Below are 18,879 nucleotides of genomic sequence, written 5' to 3'. Positions count from 1 at the left end.
AATCTCTGGGCAGCATTTGCTCCACATAACCAAACTCGCAGGAGATTTGCTACGCACGTTTAGAAAGTAACCTCGCATGACATTTGCTTTCTGTTCCTCGAATAGTATTCGGGGAGAGTCATTTGCAGAGGTCATTAATTTTTTTTCTGATTTTTGTGTCCAAAACAACAGCAGCAGGCAGGTGCTTCAGGGTCTTGTCGTGTTGTTTTAAATGCTAATCCGGGTCGGAAGAAAGAGTGACGTCTGTGGCTCCGATCCAAAATTATTAGCACAGATAATAAACACCGGCCATTCTGCTGGCTGCATTGAATGATTTAACAGGGAAGCATCAAACTCTTGTTGTTTTCCACTGCGGGTGGGGCTGTTTGCACAGGGATGAAACAAACAACAGCCTTGTGATCGTCTGCCAATGTAATTCTCAACTTCTATCTCCTCCCAGGCTCTATGAGAACAAAGGAGAGGCTGACTTCATGGAGTCCTTGAGGAACCTTTTCACATCCTTCAATGACATGATGAACAGTAATTCAGAGAACACTGGCATGGTGAAGGTAGGCCGACTATCGCGCGACTCCAACTGCATGCTGTCGCTCCAACTCTTTGCCCAGAAATAGCTGCTGCTGCTGAGTGAATAGTAAACAACTGCTGCGGAGTGAATAATACTAATACATCTGCTGTGATTTGCTTTGGATGGCATGCTCTGTAGTTGTAGACGCATCTGTCTTGTTAGACATAAACTAATATACAGCAGCTTATGAAACATTGATGTTCTGCTCATTGAGGGATCTGTATTATCTGTTTTCTTCACCTTTTGGCACGTCTCTTTGTGCAGATTTTCCCGATCTTTACTCTCATTTGCTCTCTTGTGTAAAATTGTTAGGCGTATACAACAAAAGAAGGTGTATATTAAAGAGCGTCTTAAATGGATACTTAAAGGAATCGTTCAGTATTTGGGCAAATACTCAGAGTGAGTTAGAGTAGACCGACACCACTTCCGTCAATGTAAGATATATATATATCTAGATCTAGATCTTTATTTATTTATTTATTTATTTATTTATTAAGATGCAGCCAGCTAGCTTAGCATGAATGCTAACCTGGCTCTGTCCAAAGGTAGCAAAATCTGCCCACAGGCCCTTCTGAAGCTCACTAGTTTTTTACCTTATATCCTTGGAACAGGGTAGCCGTTTCCAGTCTTTATGCTAAGCTAAGCTAACTGTCTACTTTCTGTGGTTTCTCAGTGTTTACCGCATAGATCCGAGAGTGGTATCGATCTTCTCGTCCAGCTTTTGCCAGGAACGCGAGTAAATGTGTTTCCCAAAATATTAAAATGATGAGGGCTCAGTCTGGAACCGAAATGCATCTGCTGCAACAAATATGAAACGCTGATGAACTCTATGCTTTTTCCTGCAGCCCTAATCTTTCACATGTTTCTCGCATCCACACATTATATATGGTTGTTCTGTGTTTTTTTTCTCTTCTCTTTCTGTTCGTCTATATGTGTGTTTGTCCTCTCCGTCTCACTCTGACGTTGACTGTCCTGTGGTCTGGGGCTCCTCTGGCCTTCTGCTCTTTAGCTGCTCCTTAAGGTATTTATTTCACTGCCTTGCTCATTGAGCCTTTCAGCTCTTTCCATTGTTTTTGGATTTGTTTTTGCCCTTGACCCCAAACTCAGTGACTCCACATTTGAAACAAAACCCACAAGCGTCTATATTTTTTGCAGGTGCACTCGAAACCTGCTGATGTGCACACACGCCTACGCTTTTAGAGATAACATAATCGCGGTGTACATGCATATTGGCACAGCTACAGTAGATCCATGTGCACGCTCAACCATGGGAGAAGCTCAGGAGTCAATTAGGAGTCAGTTGCTGTGTAATTGGGTGAGATATTGGCTTTACTGTCAGTAAATTAAAAACTGATCTTGAGGAACGGGCGCGAAAGCGAGGAATGCTGGTTTCTTCCCAAGTCCGCCCTTGTGAAAGCACTGTGACAGGTGGAAGCTAATGAGCAGTCCCATCATACCTCAAGTCTGAATCCTGATGAACATCTGGACAGACCGAAACACACTCAGGCAAAAACTTTGATACACACACACACACACACACAGACTAATGCGTGCTCCTGGTGAGTGTGTGGTGCGCACAGGAAGAGGAGCAGCAGACACAACTCCTCTGAGAATAGCTGTGACACTTCACACAACACATCCCTGCACAACAGGTGGCACTTAAGTTGTTGCTGAGAACAAAGTATAAAAAAAATAAACTTTCTGATGAAATGGCTTCTTCAAAGTGTAAACAGATGCAGTTGAGCAGAGCCAGGATTGCTAACCGAATCAAAGTTAAGCAGCTACTTTTTGAAATCCCAAGTTTCAGCCTCCCAGACTCTTTCTGTCTGCAGAGGGAGGTGGAGGTGTTGATATGCACACACACTAAAAATATCTAGATGAGATTAGATTAAAGCTCTTTTATTCGTTTTTTTTGGGAGGTCGTGACTATATCCATGTTTGAAAAATGGAGCTTTAGAGACAGCACAGTGTTCCTCTGCGTGCAGACATGATCAGATATATGTTCAGGAAATCTAACAACTTGAACAAAACTCCCGTCTGAAGTCCAACATTTGCTCGCTCAACAACTTCCTTTGAACATCGCTAATTACCTTTCACACATTTTCAGAAATACAACCATGCGCTGTAACAAACGGGATCGTAGCTGGGCTACTTCTGTATCGCTAATCAACCTCTGAGAGTCACAGCGGCACTGCTGCTAATTTGCACAGATGCTGTATCAACACTCCAACCCGCCTTGGCCGGCCTTTAGCAGCAGGCAGTTGGAGAGGGAAGCATCAGCTTCCTTAATCATTCCCGTTATTGATGAAGGTTCTGTTATGGGACACTGGTGGCACGTACTTCACGTTTTCATTGTAGTATTGATGGGTACATGTAGATCATATCTGGCTGTATCTATCAAGATATCATTCCAGAGATATCGGACATGGATCCCAGTTTATTTATTACTCGTCATAACACCTCCCACAACGCAGAGCCGCTCAGAGTATCATACAAACACGTTCCAGCATATTGCTCATCAAAACAAGTATTATTCTCATCAACGGATTAATTGTTCTAGTTTATGGCCGACTGGAGGAGAAATGTGTACTACAGCATGTGTGCTACTGAGAGCCCCACTGTTTTCATGAGTGAAACATTTACACTTAACTGCTATGGAAAACACTGTATATACCGGTACTAATGTGGGATGGAATAGCCTGCAAAATGTAAACTAATTAACTTGAAAGGTTTCTTTTTTAATTTTTTTTTGTTAAGGGCGCTGCACTGAAGTACATTCCCACCATCGTCAATGACGTCAAGCTGGTCTTTGATCCAAAGGAACTCAGGTAATTTCATGTGATCCATTACGTTTCTAATGCTCTTGTTGTTACAATGACGCCTGCAGTACACAATTATAACTATAAAGGGAAAAGTATTCATTGATAGAGGTGAACTGCTCGCTCTGCTCACCATTTATGTGCTTTTATTTTGTGAGACCTGACTGTAAATTGCATGTTTCTGTGAGTTTCTCAAACTGACGGGTTGTTGCTGAAGAAGCACAGGAAACGTTCCAAAGACTTCAATGTTATTTTGCTGGAGAATGGAAGGAAGAATCTTAATTGCTTGTGTTTTTGGAACTGCCGCTTGAATTAAAATGTCATGTTTAGAAGAATCCCTAACAAGCTGATGGGAGGTTTTGCCGCTGTAAAGACTTTTCTCTCTACCTCAGGCTGTCTTTAGTCAACAACCCAACATTATGTAGCTGTACTGTGATTGGGCAGCGGTTAAAATGCTCACATGTGTGTATATATACATATATATATTAATAAAAACAGATAAATACAGAAAAGAAAACTTTGTAATCCACCATTAACATCTGACTTTTTCTTACATTATTGAAATTAATGGACTGTAGATTTCAAATGACGGAACTCAAGTTTCATACATTTTAGTTTTTTTACATTGCATTCGTGATGACTGCCTCATGGGTGTGCCCTTGGTTTTCTGCGCCATTTAAATGTCTTTGATCAGTTATGCTGCAAGGACACGGCACAAAACGGCCACTTAATTCATTTTCTAAAATGAATTAAGATAATCTAAAATATTTGTTGAAATATCGTGCAAAGTAGAACTACTATTTCAACAAATATTTTAACCATCTGAAAACCTCACTACTTTTTTTTTTTTTTCGCGACTCAGAGACTACATTTAGGTAATTTCCCACACCTTGACATGTGCTGTGCATTCGGCAAAGGAGCTCCCTTTTCATTTGCTCACATCCAGCACCCGGGCAGCAGCCATTCTCACAGCAGACTCCTGGCCACACAGGACATGCCAATCCCTGCCCCTGGCCTGGGCTCCACTCCACCGCTATCACAGCCGCAGTGAAGCGGGGGCTGTTTTGTCAAAGGTGGAAGATAGTCCTCCAGCCCATCCATTCTGTCAACCGGCCGCCGTTCCTCCATTCAGCTTTCACAGAGTGCTTTTTTTTTTTTTTTTTGCCTCACCTTCCTTCTTGATTCAATTCGGCACGTCCTTCTCAAGAGTCTGACACTGATCTCAGTCCAACACATGGTGTTCACTCTTCATTGTGTCTTTCATAATGAGGCGCACAAGCATTTGTACTGCTACCAGGAAATGATGATTGCATTATTGGGTGACACCTGTTCTGGTTGTAGGGCTGCACAATACATTGAATATTAATCGTGATCATGATTTTGGCTTCCCGCAAGTAGGACTTGTACTCCCACATGACCAACTGTGGTCTTGACTTTTAAAATGCAACGCCGACAGAGAGCAGGCGTGCAAAATGAAAATGCACCTTATTTTAAATTTAATTTTGATGCAAAGTTTTGATTATTTTAATCCTAATTTTATTTCAAAAGTTTTATTTAAATGTGAAAATGCAAAACAAATATTTTGTTCCTAAAATGAATTAATTATCGTGAGAAATAATCAGATTCTTAGTATTGATCAAAAATAATCGTGATCCTTTTGGCCATAATCGTGCATCCTTACCTGGTTTTAACAAGTGCAATGCTACACGCTTTTCTGTCGCTTTCGAGGAAACGAGAGAAAAAGCGGTTGAGGCCGAACTGGAGGTGACTAAATTGAAACCGTGAGGGTGTTTCATCCGCTGCCAGAACCTTTTCTTTCCTCCTTGAGCCTCAGCTTGCCAGCATAACAAGCACCTGGCCTCTTCATTGAGGAGGAAATGTCAGCTTTATGTGTCTGCGTGAATGGAGATTTATCTCTCAGGCTCTGAATCGTTGAATGCCCATAGTGTAGGATCTTGCTGAGCTGTGCTGTTTGTAGTCTTGCAAAATGGAAAAACGATTCAGTTGAATAGTTTGCATTGTTTACAAGGCTGCATCAAGCTAGGCAGCCTTCACGACAGCAGCTTTGTGCAACAGAAGAACAACACTTAAGTCTACTGGAGCTATTGGCGGTGAAGGTCCCACACACCCAGGTGTTTTCACTTATTTGGGCTGATTACAATATGGAATATATAATGCGTTTTGTCAGACTTCCATTTAATGAAGTTATTATAATACAATTATTTTAGGAATTATTTATAACTAACTTTTATATTGACATTCAAAAGAAATCTGACATACCCCCTGCAATAGTCCAAAGTACTTTGAGAAGGGTACTAATACTCTAAATACTCTGCTACTAATACAACCGGAGATGTCTCCTGTAACAAGCTGTTCTCAGGTCAGTTCTTCTGGGTCAGTTGACAAATATCTCATGTCTCGCACACCCTATCCAGAATATCTGAAAAGTACCTGTGTGGATGTGCAGGGCCTTTTTAATTGCGTTTTTGGATGATTGCTGGTGATGGGAAGCAGTCAGCCAGCTCAAGACGCCGGATCAGTCTGACCTTTTTGTCTTTATTGTCCTCCTTCTGTCTCCGTAGCAAGCTGTTCACCGAATTCATCCTAAAGGTTCCTCTTGGTCGCCTGGTGAAACAGAAGCTAGACTGTCTGATTGACATTGTCCACAGCGATCTCTTTACTCATCACGGTGAGAGCGCGCACACACACACACACACACACACACACACACACACACACACACACACACACACACTGTACTCGCAGTTATTCAGTGCATGCACCTCCACTCACGGAGCAGTAATATAGGCAATCACAAGCACCACCTGCCTCCTCCTGCCAGCTCTGTGCGAGCCCCTAGTCCAGGTCATTGGTGAGGCGTAGTGGGAATCCCTCTTGTTATCAAAGAGAGTTGAGTGATCTCATTGCTAAAATCAACAGGACTTGTCTGCATCAGAAAGTCAGTATTCACATCTACCCGGTCCTCAAGTCTCAGCCCCTCTCCTCTCTGTTTTACATCTATTACTGTTTAATCCTTTTTCTTTGAAGTGTGTTTATCAGGTCATTATGTACTCGTTTCCTTTTCCTTGTCACACCCCAACAACACTCCAGTACCATACACGCCACACGATTCTGGCCATGTTCTGATGGCAAATGTGACAGGTAGAGATGTAGAGATGGTTCATGAGAATCTGGTCCGGTCTCTGCAGCCGGGCTATCCTGCGGCGTCCTGCAGACTGGATCCTGCTGCAGTGACGGTCGAGGGCCAATCATTTTGCTGGAGGCAGCAGTCCTCTGAGGCCATGTTAGGTTAGGCCCTGAGAGAGAGACAAACATGGCCACACACACACATGTGTGTGTGATGGTAAATTAAATGAAAAGTTCTCAACCCAATGAAATGGTAACAGTGATTTAATGTGGCTGGCGGGGACGGCGCATGTCTCAGAGCGTTCGGCCAACGTAAAAGAAGTGGACAGCAATTATCCGCTTGCACGGCTGCTCTCCGCCTCCGTTATCAGCACGTGTTCAGTTCAGCATGGATGTGCAGGAGAGCAATGTGGCATCTGGACTGGGTCTGATGGCACATTTGTCCTAATGAATAACCTAGTTTGATGTTTAATATAACTGTGTAAGATTCTCTGCCTTAACTACTCAACATCTTAAGATTGTCTGATTGGTTGGTTTGGCCATTTTAGTGAGAAACTATTGGAGGGAAATAATAATAATATTTTTTTATTTGTATAGCGCGTCCCAAACTGGGAGCACAAAGTGCTCAGTGTGTCATGCTCCGGTCATTACTATTGATGTGTTGCTGGTGTGCAAAGGCAAGCCTCCCCGATGCTTGTGAACGGAGGACTCGTTGCTGTGATGCAGACGCAGGATATCCCGCCGCTCGGTTCCTTACAACAGCTTCACGCACTGGTGCTTTGATCATCTCCAGCAGTCTATTAAGCGTATGCATGCTTTTAAACCAGTGTTTGAGAAGGCTTAACTGCCAATAAAATTGTCCTTTTCACGTCGGTGTCAAGCTGTGCCTCCACTTTGGAGATGTTTTATTACAGATAATGACCAGGGCGACGAGCAAATGGATCAGCCAGACAGTTCTTAAAGGTGGTCGAATCAGCTGTGGTTGTTAGATGCATCCCGATCCCCAGGAGGGCCCTAAAAGGTTCCCTTGCCAGCCAATCCCGAAGTCAAATGAACTGGAATACTTGGAGCAAAGAGGCATCCACCTAGATGCTGAACTTGGGCTGTCTAAGCTCATCAATATGCATTGAATGTCTTTCTTTTCTTCCTGTAGGCTGCACAGTGATTACCATATTAACTGTTTCTGGGTTAAAGCACATCCTAAATGAGTGTTTTTCAGTCCCCGATGGTCTTACTTCTGTTCAAAATGACGGCTTTTAGTCAATAAGACGGCATCCTTTTCTCCAAGGGCTTCGTGTATACGTTTGAAATTGAAATGCTGCGTGTTTAGTGCGATTTGGTATGCTGCATACGCAATTCACCGCTGCAGATGGAAACTTAATGAACTCGGAAAAGAGGGAAGTTTTTTGTGTCGTCTTTTTTTATTTTTCTATTTTGGAGGCACATCGTCGTGTCACCTTCACTGTTTATGATGTGAAAGGAGAGAGCGGCACGGGCGCATAAATCACTCGCAAATGGGCTCGTTTGAAGCGAACAAATATGTCGGCTGCTCTCCCGGTCTGTGCTAAAGGGGAAAATCACTGTAGCGTCTAAAATCTGTTTGCGCTGGAAGTTTGAGGAATGCACTCATGGCCTCGCTTGATAGTTCCAATCTGCTTGTCCCGCTCCTGCCCTGCTGCTAGTGTGTGTGTGTGCACATGCATATGTACGCTCGCATGTGTCCATTTATGTGTCACAGTGTGTTACTACCGGTGTGTATTTTGAGTTGGAAGGAGGCATGAAGGGAAAGGGGGCCCCGTAAAGACAAAGTATTAAACTCTACACAATGTTAAGACGCCCTCAGAGAGGAGATTTGCTTTTGTGTTCAAACCCTGGAAGATTACGAAGCACATACGCACACATGCATAAAAAAACTCACTGTCTTAGCTCCACTGTAGAGCAGCCTATCCATAACACTGCCATCAGAAACAAGTCACTTATTTGTTTTTTTGAGATTTTTCAGATTTACAGTCAACATTCTAAACTCTGTCGAAGCATTTTCCTGCCACTGACCAGTGGCTGTAGGGTTATTGCTCATGAGGCTCTAGGGCGGCAGAGTGGACAGGTCCAACACGTTGGTTCAAAGTGAAATATCTTGACTATTTTATAGTTCGGGGTAAGACCTACTGACTTTGGTGATCCTTTTCAGCTTTTATCCAGCGTCGCCAACAGCACTACATTTACACCGCGAGAAGTGATCGTTGGATTTCCATGTAGGTAGTGGTGGATAATTAAGACGTTAGGATGCATATTCTTGATTTTGATGTCCTCCTTGCCTCTAGTAACAAACTCAAGGCAGGTTGTCAACTTCTTACACAAGAATGTACAGGAACAATTGCCATGACATTTGCTGAGCAAGATCACGCTCCCCGAAGAGTGAGCTCCCTTTTTCTGTTCAATTGAGAGACCAATTTAAGGATCCTCAGTTGGAAAGCATTATATATTTTGGTCACTGTTGCCTAATCATTGCCCCAGCCTTGGTTTCAAAAAATGAGGAAAAATGACATGCAAATGTTGGTAACTTTCATGCTCTTCTGAGGATAAACCTTTCCTTTGGCGCCACCTTCAGCTCAAACGTGACGTGTTTCTCTCCACAAGGATATCAAAATTTAAATTTTCTATTATTTTTCTTCTTCTACAAAAAGAACACTCTCACTGTTCAACACACAGAGTTGATGCGTGGGTTTTTTGCATAATTGCAAAATGATGGTTCATCATTTGGACCCCATATTTAGTTCTTCAAATAGGAGCTTCCCTGTAATTATTTTTGAATGAGGATTATACAAAATCACCATCTAAGATTTCCTAGATTGCTACAGGAGAATCATGTTGTAATTGATGCACTAATCAATGCCCGAGTCATTAAAGTGTAAATTCCGCAGAATCCTTTTATTTGTTAAACTGCTAAATACAAGGCTGTGCATTGTCTCTGTGTGGAGCCGTGTCTTCATCTTCACCTCTACTGTGTCAATCCATACTGTTCAATTTGACATCGAATGGATTCATGTTTAATACCTCTGGGTACCGTTTATGAAGAGGTCGCCGAAGTTCACGCTGTTCATTATGCGTTACACTTCGCTGTTAATCATTCGTCCTTGAGCAGTATTGACTGTTGGCAGAACTTTATGTTTGTATGCGCGTGTGTGTTTTCATTAGTAATGAAGGTAGGAGTAGCATCGTGTCCCAGTTGAGTGGCTTGTTGAAGCTGTGCCATTATCTGTGAAGCAGAGAGCTTGTATTGATTGTGAATTGCTGGGTAGCCCTTTAGAACAGCGGACCCCCCCCCCCCCCCCCCCCACCGTGTCATTATAAAGATTGGTATTGAAGAGAACTGTTGTGCCTGTAGTCTGCCACCGCATGGGAGATGATTTCACACAGTGTACTGCTTTTTAAAAGGTGTCCTTTTATTTTATGTAATTTAAAGTTTTTTTTTAATTTAAAGGATTTTATAAAAGTAATATCCCACACCAAAAAAAGCAGGCAGGTAACCTAACAGACATTGATATAAATGTAGTTATTTGGTTGCAATAATGTGGTGGACACTAGTACATGGCGACAATTCCAATAACAAGAAGAAGATTACTGCCAGGGTTAGGTTGCTTCCTGCGGATATATATCCGCTGAAGTCTCATTGTTCTTTAACCATATCATTTTTACAGTTTCATCTTTTTTTCATGTAACTCCCCTCATTTGTCCCGACATACTTTCAGTGTAGGAGTTTTCAGCTCACCCTAGTATAGGGCACTGTTTATTGAACTACATCACTATAGTTTTTTTTTTTTGTCCCCAGTGAAACATAACTTCCGGTGACCTGGGCAGTTCACATTCTACCCACTCACCCGTGTATCCCAGAACATTCCTCCACAAGGGAGACTCATTTTATTGAGTCCGGTAGGGGTGAAGTATTTTATATTCAATACTTTTGCCTCTGGCTAATCGGGTCTTTTCCCTTTTACCGTCCTACGGTTTTACTGCCCAAGGACATGTCCCATACCACCTTGATGCTTTATGAACCTTTATTGGAAGTTTTAGGTATTATTCCATCGGGTTTATTTCTTTATGTTGTAAAGTGAACCATTTCTTTCTTTTTAATTTGTGAATATTTCTTGATTTGAACCCTATTCTCCTTTTTTCCTTTTAATATGACATTAATATCAATACTCTCCCTTTGTGTTTGTCAGAGCACTGCTCGGGAACATTGAGAGGTGTTTTATTTAGAACTTTCTGGCAGAGGGGTTATCAATTTATATTCTCGCCACAAATCGAAAGAATATTCACTTAACCCCGTAACTGATACTCTGCATATTTTCATTAAACCACCCTAGCTCCAGTATTTGTGCCAAGGCTTTTAATATGACCCCACAGACATATACAAATGCCACTAAGATTGAAATCGGAAGGTTTAATAACCAATATGATAATTTTGTGGCAGACTGCCGTAGGTCTACCTCCCGTGAGAATACTCTGACTTATCTCTGCTGTCCTCCATGTCCAATTGCCAACCAAACTCTCTTCCCTGTGCAATTGGAAATTCACTTTTTGATGTTGCCGCCTTTTCGTTTGGGTTTGGTTTGTATGTTGTGTTGAATTAATTATAACTGTTACTTTGACAGTTGGCAAGAAAGGTATTGTTTTCTACGATGAGTCAATAATGTCATTTTTGCGGCAGGACTAATTAGCTGTGCTCTGAAAATATGTCTGGCTCAGATTGGCGGTTATTCTGACTATTCAAAAGGATTTTGGGAGATTTTGCCACATTCAGTTTAATTAATGAATTCATTCTGCCCATGGTTTTAATTTGATCCTCTGCGCTGCGAGGAAGCCATTAACAAGCTGCGTGCGTCTTCGTCGAGAGTATGTCGAGAGCATATGTCGCCCTGCCTCGTGCGATCCGTCATCTGCTCCATGTGTTGAGCGGGGTTGTAAATGTGTGTATTTGCTGGCGTCCCCGCAGACTGCAGAGAGATCTTCCTGCCGCTGATGACGGACCAGCTGAAGTTCCACCTGGAGAGGCGCGATGAGCCCAAGGCTTGCTGCCAGCTGCTTAGCGACATCCTGGAGGTGCTCTACAGGAAGGATGTGGTGAGGAACACCGCTCTAGTTTTATGTGCTTTTATTGCCTTCTGGGATGAATAGTAGCAGATCAAGGGGGTCCAGGAGAACCTCCATACAGAAGAAAGCACGTTTCGACTGTGGCTGTTTGACAGAATAGCTCCTAATCAGTGTGCTATTCCTCATGTATTTGTTTGCCCTGCTTGCATATTTTACAGCACTGTTAATTTACTTGTCGAGTTGGTGATGGGGCCCTGCTGATAAATCGATCACTGACCCAGTTATGTAGCCAGTCAAAGCTATCACGGGTTAATCTATTGATTGTTTATCCAATTAATTAGTTATTTGTTTAGTAGCATAAATGAACTGACCACTATACCATTACAAGTTCCAAGAGCCCAAAGTGATGTCATCAAATAGCTTGTTTTGTCCTGACCGAACCCCTACAACATTCAATTTGCAATTACATACAACGGAGGAAAGCAGAACATGTTCACATCTGACAATCTTCCCTTTAGATGAAACAATTAATTATCAAAGTTGTCCTCGACTTTCTGTAGATCAATTAATGGATTAATCAGCTCCTTGTTTGTTACTGAAATCTATCTTTCACTCAAGTCCACATTCCTCTCACACTCATGCACAGGCTATAACAAACACACACACACGCCTACACACAAACACTCAGCTGCTTCCTGAGTGTGTTTCATCCTCTTCCATGCCCAGACACCTGATGTCCTCCCTCAGGCCCTCTCAGACTCCCCTCACCATTGATCACCACGGCCTGGCCTCCCACACGCCACTCTGTTCGGGATTATCTCCCACTTCCTCTCCCATTCACACTCCTTCTGTCTCTCTGTGTTTTTCTTCCTCTCCCTGCCCTGCTCTGTCTGATGTGTGTCACACTTACTGCGTTGGAAGGCGATACTCCCTCCTCAGATAGTTTATTCTCCCCAGCGCTGCTCTGTGATTGTGTGTGTGTGTGTGTGTGTGTGTGCACAGACCTGCGCGCACGAGTTCTTCAACCGCAGAAAGAGCTGTGTAAATTATTGACCGTTAAGGTTGACGCTGCAGAGCTCGGTCTGCTTGGAAGATTCCCCCCACAGATGGGTAAAGACAGTGAGAAGCCCTGTGCTCACTCAAACTCACTAACAAACAAGTCCATGGAAAAAAACATCCCACTTATGATAGCGGTACAACTGTTTCCCTCTCCAAAAGACAGGATTCACAATGCATAAAGCATTTTGGCTGCAATATCTATTGATGAAGACAAAGAGATGTTGTAATGACACCAAAAGCAGTAAAGCAACCTGTGAACAGATTTCATTCAATTGTTGTGGAAAGTTGAGCCACGGACCAAGAAACAAGCAGTTGGAGTTGTTCGTGTCCCGTGTGAATCCAGAAGTCAACGCTGCTTTATTTGTTGTGTAACTCCCGTACTTAAAGGTCTCGTGTGTAAGGTTGGGCAACATCTAGTAGTGAAGTTTGCAGATTGCAAGCGATTTGAAACTTTTCCCGTGTCCCAAGCTTGAAGTAGATCTAGGGTGTCTAATGCGAAAACGTGAACTAGAGCCTGTTTGTTTTGTCCATTCTGGGCTACCGTAGAAATAAACTGCTCATTGTAAGGTATTGGAAACACACCGGTTCTTATTTTCAGGTGATTATACACGAAAGAAAACATACTTAATAATGTTATAATCCATGTCTCCAAATATATCCCTCTGCTACATGCTCTTCCTTTAAGTAATGCCACTTCCCTTATTTTGACCAAAGTCTAATAAAATAGTAGTGTAGCCTAAACCTATTTGCCAAGTTGTTTCCTGTGAAAACAGAAGTATATTTTGAAAAGACTGTATGCTTTTCAACAAACACAGATTGACAAGTGTTGAGGAATCACTTTGTGTACGATAGCAACCGAACAGTTGTTTAAAGATGCGTTGTCTATGGTGATGTGTTCTACTTGCAAATCTACATGACGAGCTCTACGTCCATCTGAATCACCGACAGCCTCTCAGAATCCAGGTTTGCGGGTTCTTCCGAGACTCGTCAATTTGACATTTGAAATCTAATTTAAAAAACGATGGAGCCACAGATTTGGAAATTAGAAGACATGTTTATCGCAAATGACTGGAGTTTTTTAATTTTTTTTTTTTTTTTGCAGGGTCTCACCCAGTGGCACGTGCAGATCGTCATGGAGAAGCTGCTGAGGACCGTTAACAGGACCGTCATTTCAATGGGCCGCGAGTCCCCTCACATTGTAAGTTTGCTGTGTACCCACCACCCACTCTCTGTTTTCTTCTGGTTATCACACACACACAAACTCGTACACTTGTGTACACACACACACACACACACACACACACACACACACACACACACACATGCACGCAGGCACACTCCAATTTAGAGGCTCCTGTATCCCAACCAGCTTAGCTCCCAGAGGCCCACTGCAACTCCAATTCCATTCCAAAGCTATCATTAAAGGTAAAGTCTACCTTGGTGGAATGCTTTCACACAACCTCAATCTCAGACTTGCTTTGATCGGCTCATATCTTTCTCCACTCGGTTGTTTGTGTACGTGTGTGTGTGTGTGTATGTGTGTTTTGCTGTTTCACGATGTTTTAGTATGCATGTCGTTGCCTGCTTTTTAAATTTGTCTTTTATTTAAACATATCTGATTCTCTGTGCTGTAATCTAGGAACACAACCCGCGTATCCCTCCCACTGTCGTTAGCATTCTTCTCCCAATCACTCTCTCAGCTGGAGTTCGGAGGCAATTAAAGCACTTATCAGTCATAGTATAAATATGCTGTCTGCCTTATTTCCATCTGCAAAGCATTCATCCATTTTCATGAGTCCAAAGAGTCCAATGAATGTCAACTTCTGTATTCGTCGAGTCATGAATATCAAGTGAGGCATTCTCTGGCTCATTGTGCTGCATCCTGTTGATGCTTGTATTAATCAGAGCCGCATGTAGCTGGTGATGTGACTTTGAAAGTGAGCTTTTGTTTTATGATGGAGATCCCTCTGAGGGTACTTGAAGGTACTTTTACTGCTCACTTAAATACAACGAAGTGATGAGAGGGACATTTTCTCCAGACATCAAATTTATATTGGAAAATGGGGAGTCGTATGATACTGACTCGCTATATCGATACTATTACTGGCTGGCATAGCATCCTCCTGTCTCGGGTTATTTATCGTGTGTGTGTGTGTGTGTGTGTGTGTGTGTGTGTGTGTGTGTGTGTGTGTGTGTGTGTGTGTGTGTGTGTGTGTGTGTGTGTGTGTGTGTGTGTGTGTGTGTGTGTGTGTGTGTGTGTGTGTGTGTGTGTGTGTGTGTGTGTGTGTGTGTGTGTGTGTGTGTGGCACCCTCTCCATATGGGGAGCAGAAGGAAACTGCATCACCTGTTTAAATGGAAGCGTATTTGCTTTTATCACCAGTTACTGAGCCGTACCAGCAGAGAGTGATTAAAAAATTTAAAAAAAAAGTACCCCGAGTTACCGCGCACTAATTATCCAGTGTGTGTGTTATGTCAGCATGCTGTAATAATCATCCTCTGTCCCCTGTGTCCTGCCCTTCATTCTTCTCAGAGCAGGGATTCTGCAGCCGTTTCTTTCATTCCGTCTCTCCCTCCGTCTAAAGGTGTCTCATCAAGCTCATCACGTGAACTTCTGTTGTGTAACAGATCGCCAGCGAGCCTGGCGCTGTATAATGCAAAGCTAATGAAGCTGTTATTGAGTCGAGGCATCCCTGCTACCCCTTCTCTCCCAGACAGCTGCCTGGATGGGGTCTAGGACTCTCACTCACTCTAGCTCTCCCATCTCATTCATTGTGATGCCAGGGATGCAGGCTCAGGCGGGACGCTGTTTGCTCGTAGATGTTTTATTAGGACTTGGACCAGCTGCCTTCGCCGCTCACATTCTGCCATTATCTTTCACTGCAGTGTTTTTTTTTTGCTCTTGATCATTTCAGATATGGAACCTGCACCACTTTGTGTTAAAGGCTATCAACGCTCATGAAGGCAGCACACGCAGGCCTCCTCTCTGCTGTATTATACTAAGTGCATCCATTCCCCCCCCTCCGGTGGTGCAGATAAAATGGCATTCCGTGCTTCCAGCACCGCCTGCTGAATTGCTCAAAAGCAGACCAGCCTCCTTTCTGGTTAATGAAACTGCTCTACCCATAACCTCATGTGGCCCCCATTGAAACAATCTACTTTGTATACCGCACATGTGCTGCAGCTGCTCTCTACCTTACTTCCCTCATCTATTTACAGCATCTTTTATCGTCCCTACTGACCCCCTCGCCGTTGTCGGCGCCTTTAGCCACCGACCTCAATTGCCTTGACATTTCTCAGTGCCTGCATAATATTTAGCGTCGGTGTGCAGAGTGCTCCTATTAACCCAGTGGGCGTGTGAGGTCACACCAGAGCCTTGTCTTTTTTGAAAGAACTATGGATCGTTCACTCGAACACTGTACATCACACAGTGCTTTGGGATGGAAGCTGCAGTTGAAGCGGCTCCCCACATCACTACTTGATGATCAATAAGGCTAGCGAGAATTTGAACAGCTATGAGACCCAGTTAGCGCTGCTGGAAGTGTCATGGCTTTCTAATCAGAGGACCTTTGTTGCCGCCGCTGGGCACACTGCTGCCTAGTCTGCAGGCAGATTGCGCGCTGCTGCTCAGACAACATCGCAGCCAACTACCGACCTTGTTCCTCTGAGTGGCAGCCTCTTGCATTTCGATTTATGCATCAATGTTCTACTCGGTCGCCCGCCTCTCTGTCTCCCTCTCCTTTTCTCCTCTCTGCTGGAGGTGGTCGACACAGAATGTTGATGAGACTGATCACAATGACAGTTTGGGGGGGGGCGTCGGTTTTGTTGTGTGTTGTCACCGCAGTGCTACGCCTGTTAGCGACTCGCACGGCTCCGCCGAACATTTGCATCGTCGGACATCCCAGCAGGCTGTATCTTTATATTCATGACCACCCTCACGCTGGTTGAGATGAGTCCTTGTGAATACATTTACATTCGGATAGTAGCAGAAACGTATTTGCAGTCCTTGCTGAAATGACCAAGTTCTACCTTAATGCCCTTGAATTACAGCTTCCTCCTGTTTTAAGCCTCTGGATGAGCCCTGCAGATACACACGGGTACTAAGATGCTGCTGGGAAAATCCTCTGCTTTTAAAGTTCCAACCAAACAATAAAAACAAAGCTTTGTGGTTGTCTTATCCTGTCATGTTAGCCATACTGACCTTTGCGATTGTGCTTTGCATGGTCAGCTATCGCCTACATGTCAAAATGAATAATACGGTATGCCTAACAGACCTGAGCTCTACCTGAATGTTGTGGTTGTGGTCAGAGTTGGCTGCAGTGCTTCCTGGTTATCCTGCAGTGTGCAGAAGGAATGGAGAGGAAAGCTGCAGGGGAAGGACTTGTGCTATTGATTTACAGTATGGAACTGAGCGACTATAGGGGCTGGAGCTCGTTCTTTGCTGCATGCACTCGCTGACCAAATATCTCACTCTCTTTATCTTTGTTTTTATATCTGTTTCCGTCCACATATTCCTCTCTTCGTGCTTCTCTCTCTCTCTCCTGCTGGCCAGACTGCTGCAGAGCTCTCCCAGAAAAGAAGCATAGTGAGATATGGCACTGAATCATAATGCCTCAAACGTGCACTTATCACTCACTCTCTGCACCTCTCCTCTCCTCCTGTGCTGAAACTTTGACAGAGCATCCTCCCGAGTGTATCGACCCTGCGACAACTCATGACAGACGTGTGCTCACTGTCAAAGCTGTGTGAAAACCGCCGGGAGTCGTGTGGTGACGCTCGTCACCTTCAAACCACGGAGGACTGCGGTTAAAGGGTGTAAGAATTCGAGATGTGAAGCTGGGGTTCTTGTTTGCACCCTCAGTGCTGTGCTGTTAACAACCAGCCGAGGGTAGCCCTGTAAAGATGGCCCTCCACTGGGCGAGAGGAGGAGGAGGAGGAGGGGGGGGGGCAGTGTTTCCCTCAAGCAACATCAGCTCCTGCAGCTTTATGCATCCATGTGAGGGTGACTCTGCTTCTCTGGGGCATTTACTCAGAGCTTTGTCCCCAGTTTACCTCACAAGTTCACCTCGCTGCTGGTCTGCGGCAACATCAGGCAGCTGCATGCACGAACACATGGACATGTCCGAAGGTCCACCACACACAGCATGGCTGTAATAATGGTGAGGGGCAAACACTGTGCTGTGAGTGCAAGCTTTGGATCAGAAGCAGGTTCTTCGGAAGGTTGACTGCCTGCACCAAAAGCCCTTCGCTGCTCATCCCTCTGTCGTATTCTGCTCCGCCCGACTACATCAAAGAGATGCAGGGCTGATTTTAGGTGGATTTTCAACCTTATCTCCTGCTTTTTGTCACATAATTGTCGAGTTTATTGTTTTGCACACTGAAATTTTCAAACGAAGCCGAAATTAAATCTTAAATTTCACGTTTGGTTGACGACGTAACATTTCCTCACGTACCCCGCAGACGTGTTTGTCCATGCATATAGTTTTAGTTTTGTCGGCACGCGTTTAGAGATATTCGTCTCTGATATTTCTGCTGACGCCTTAATTGCACTTGAGGTGAATGACATTTCATTTGTGCTGCTCACGACTTTGAAAAATGTCAAAAGCAACATACTTTTCTGGCAACACCTGATAATCCAGACGTCACAATGATCCTGAACAAATGTAATTCAAACAGATGCTAATTTCTAAATGCCATCAACGGTAAGTGAAAAAATACATTTTATTGTCCGTGCTTGGAGGTGCTTTTTACGCGATTGGGGGCATTGATATTGCCTCGCAGCACGGTGCCGGCTGAGCCGCTTCTTGCCGTTAACGGTGCAAATAACGGCAAAAGAGCTCGCAGTGTTTGTTTGCTTTGATGAAAGTAGAGCTATGATGCCGACAATGCTACTATTCTCCTTTGCGAATTATAGTCTGTCTTCTCCAGACGTTCAGAGCTCTGTAGATGTCCGTTTTTACTTTTCATATTTTGCATATTAAATATCTTTTATTTTTAATAATTTTTTTTTTTAAACAGTAGAAAAACACAGTATTGCACATATTCAATCAATTGCACTTCGTACAGATAAACATCTAGTTCGCTCTTGATGCTACAGCATAACTACTGACAGAAACCTACCCGGCATGTACAGGAGTGGAGGTGTGGATCACATGTAGCCAACAGAAAGCAGCATGGTGGAGCTTGTGGAGGTGAAACCA

The 18,879-nt window shown here is 43.6% G+C and overlaps 1 protein-coding gene across 1 annotated transcript in view; it reads left to right on the top strand.

Annotated features, from left to right (window-relative positions):
* dock1 (dedicator of cytokinesis 1) overlaps window positions 1-18,879 on the top strand; it is a 155,582-nt gene that overhangs the window by 43,332 nt on the left and 93,371 nt on the right. Inside the window, exons 23-27 of the mRNA XM_079292770.1 lie at window positions 440-548; window positions 3,323-3,393; window positions 5,967-6,073; window positions 11,525-11,652; window positions 13,784-13,879. Coding sequence (XP_079148896.1) covers window positions 440-548; window positions 3,323-3,393; window positions 5,967-6,073; window positions 11,525-11,652; window positions 13,784-13,879 — 511 coding nt within the window. The remainder of the gene's footprint in view (window positions 1-439; window positions 549-3,322; window positions 3,394-5,966; window positions 6,074-11,524; window positions 11,653-13,783; window positions 13,880-18,879) is intronic.

The sequence above is a fragment of the Melanostigma gelatinosum genome (assembly GCF_949748355.1).
Source record: "Melanostigma gelatinosum genome assembly, chromosome: 21".
Taxonomy (NCBI): domain Eukaryota; kingdom Metazoa; phylum Chordata; class Actinopteri; order Perciformes; family Zoarcidae; genus Melanostigma; species Melanostigma gelatinosum.
The sequence above is the reverse complement of the archived record's forward strand: the minus strand, read 5'-3'. Positions and strand labels throughout refer to the sequence as shown.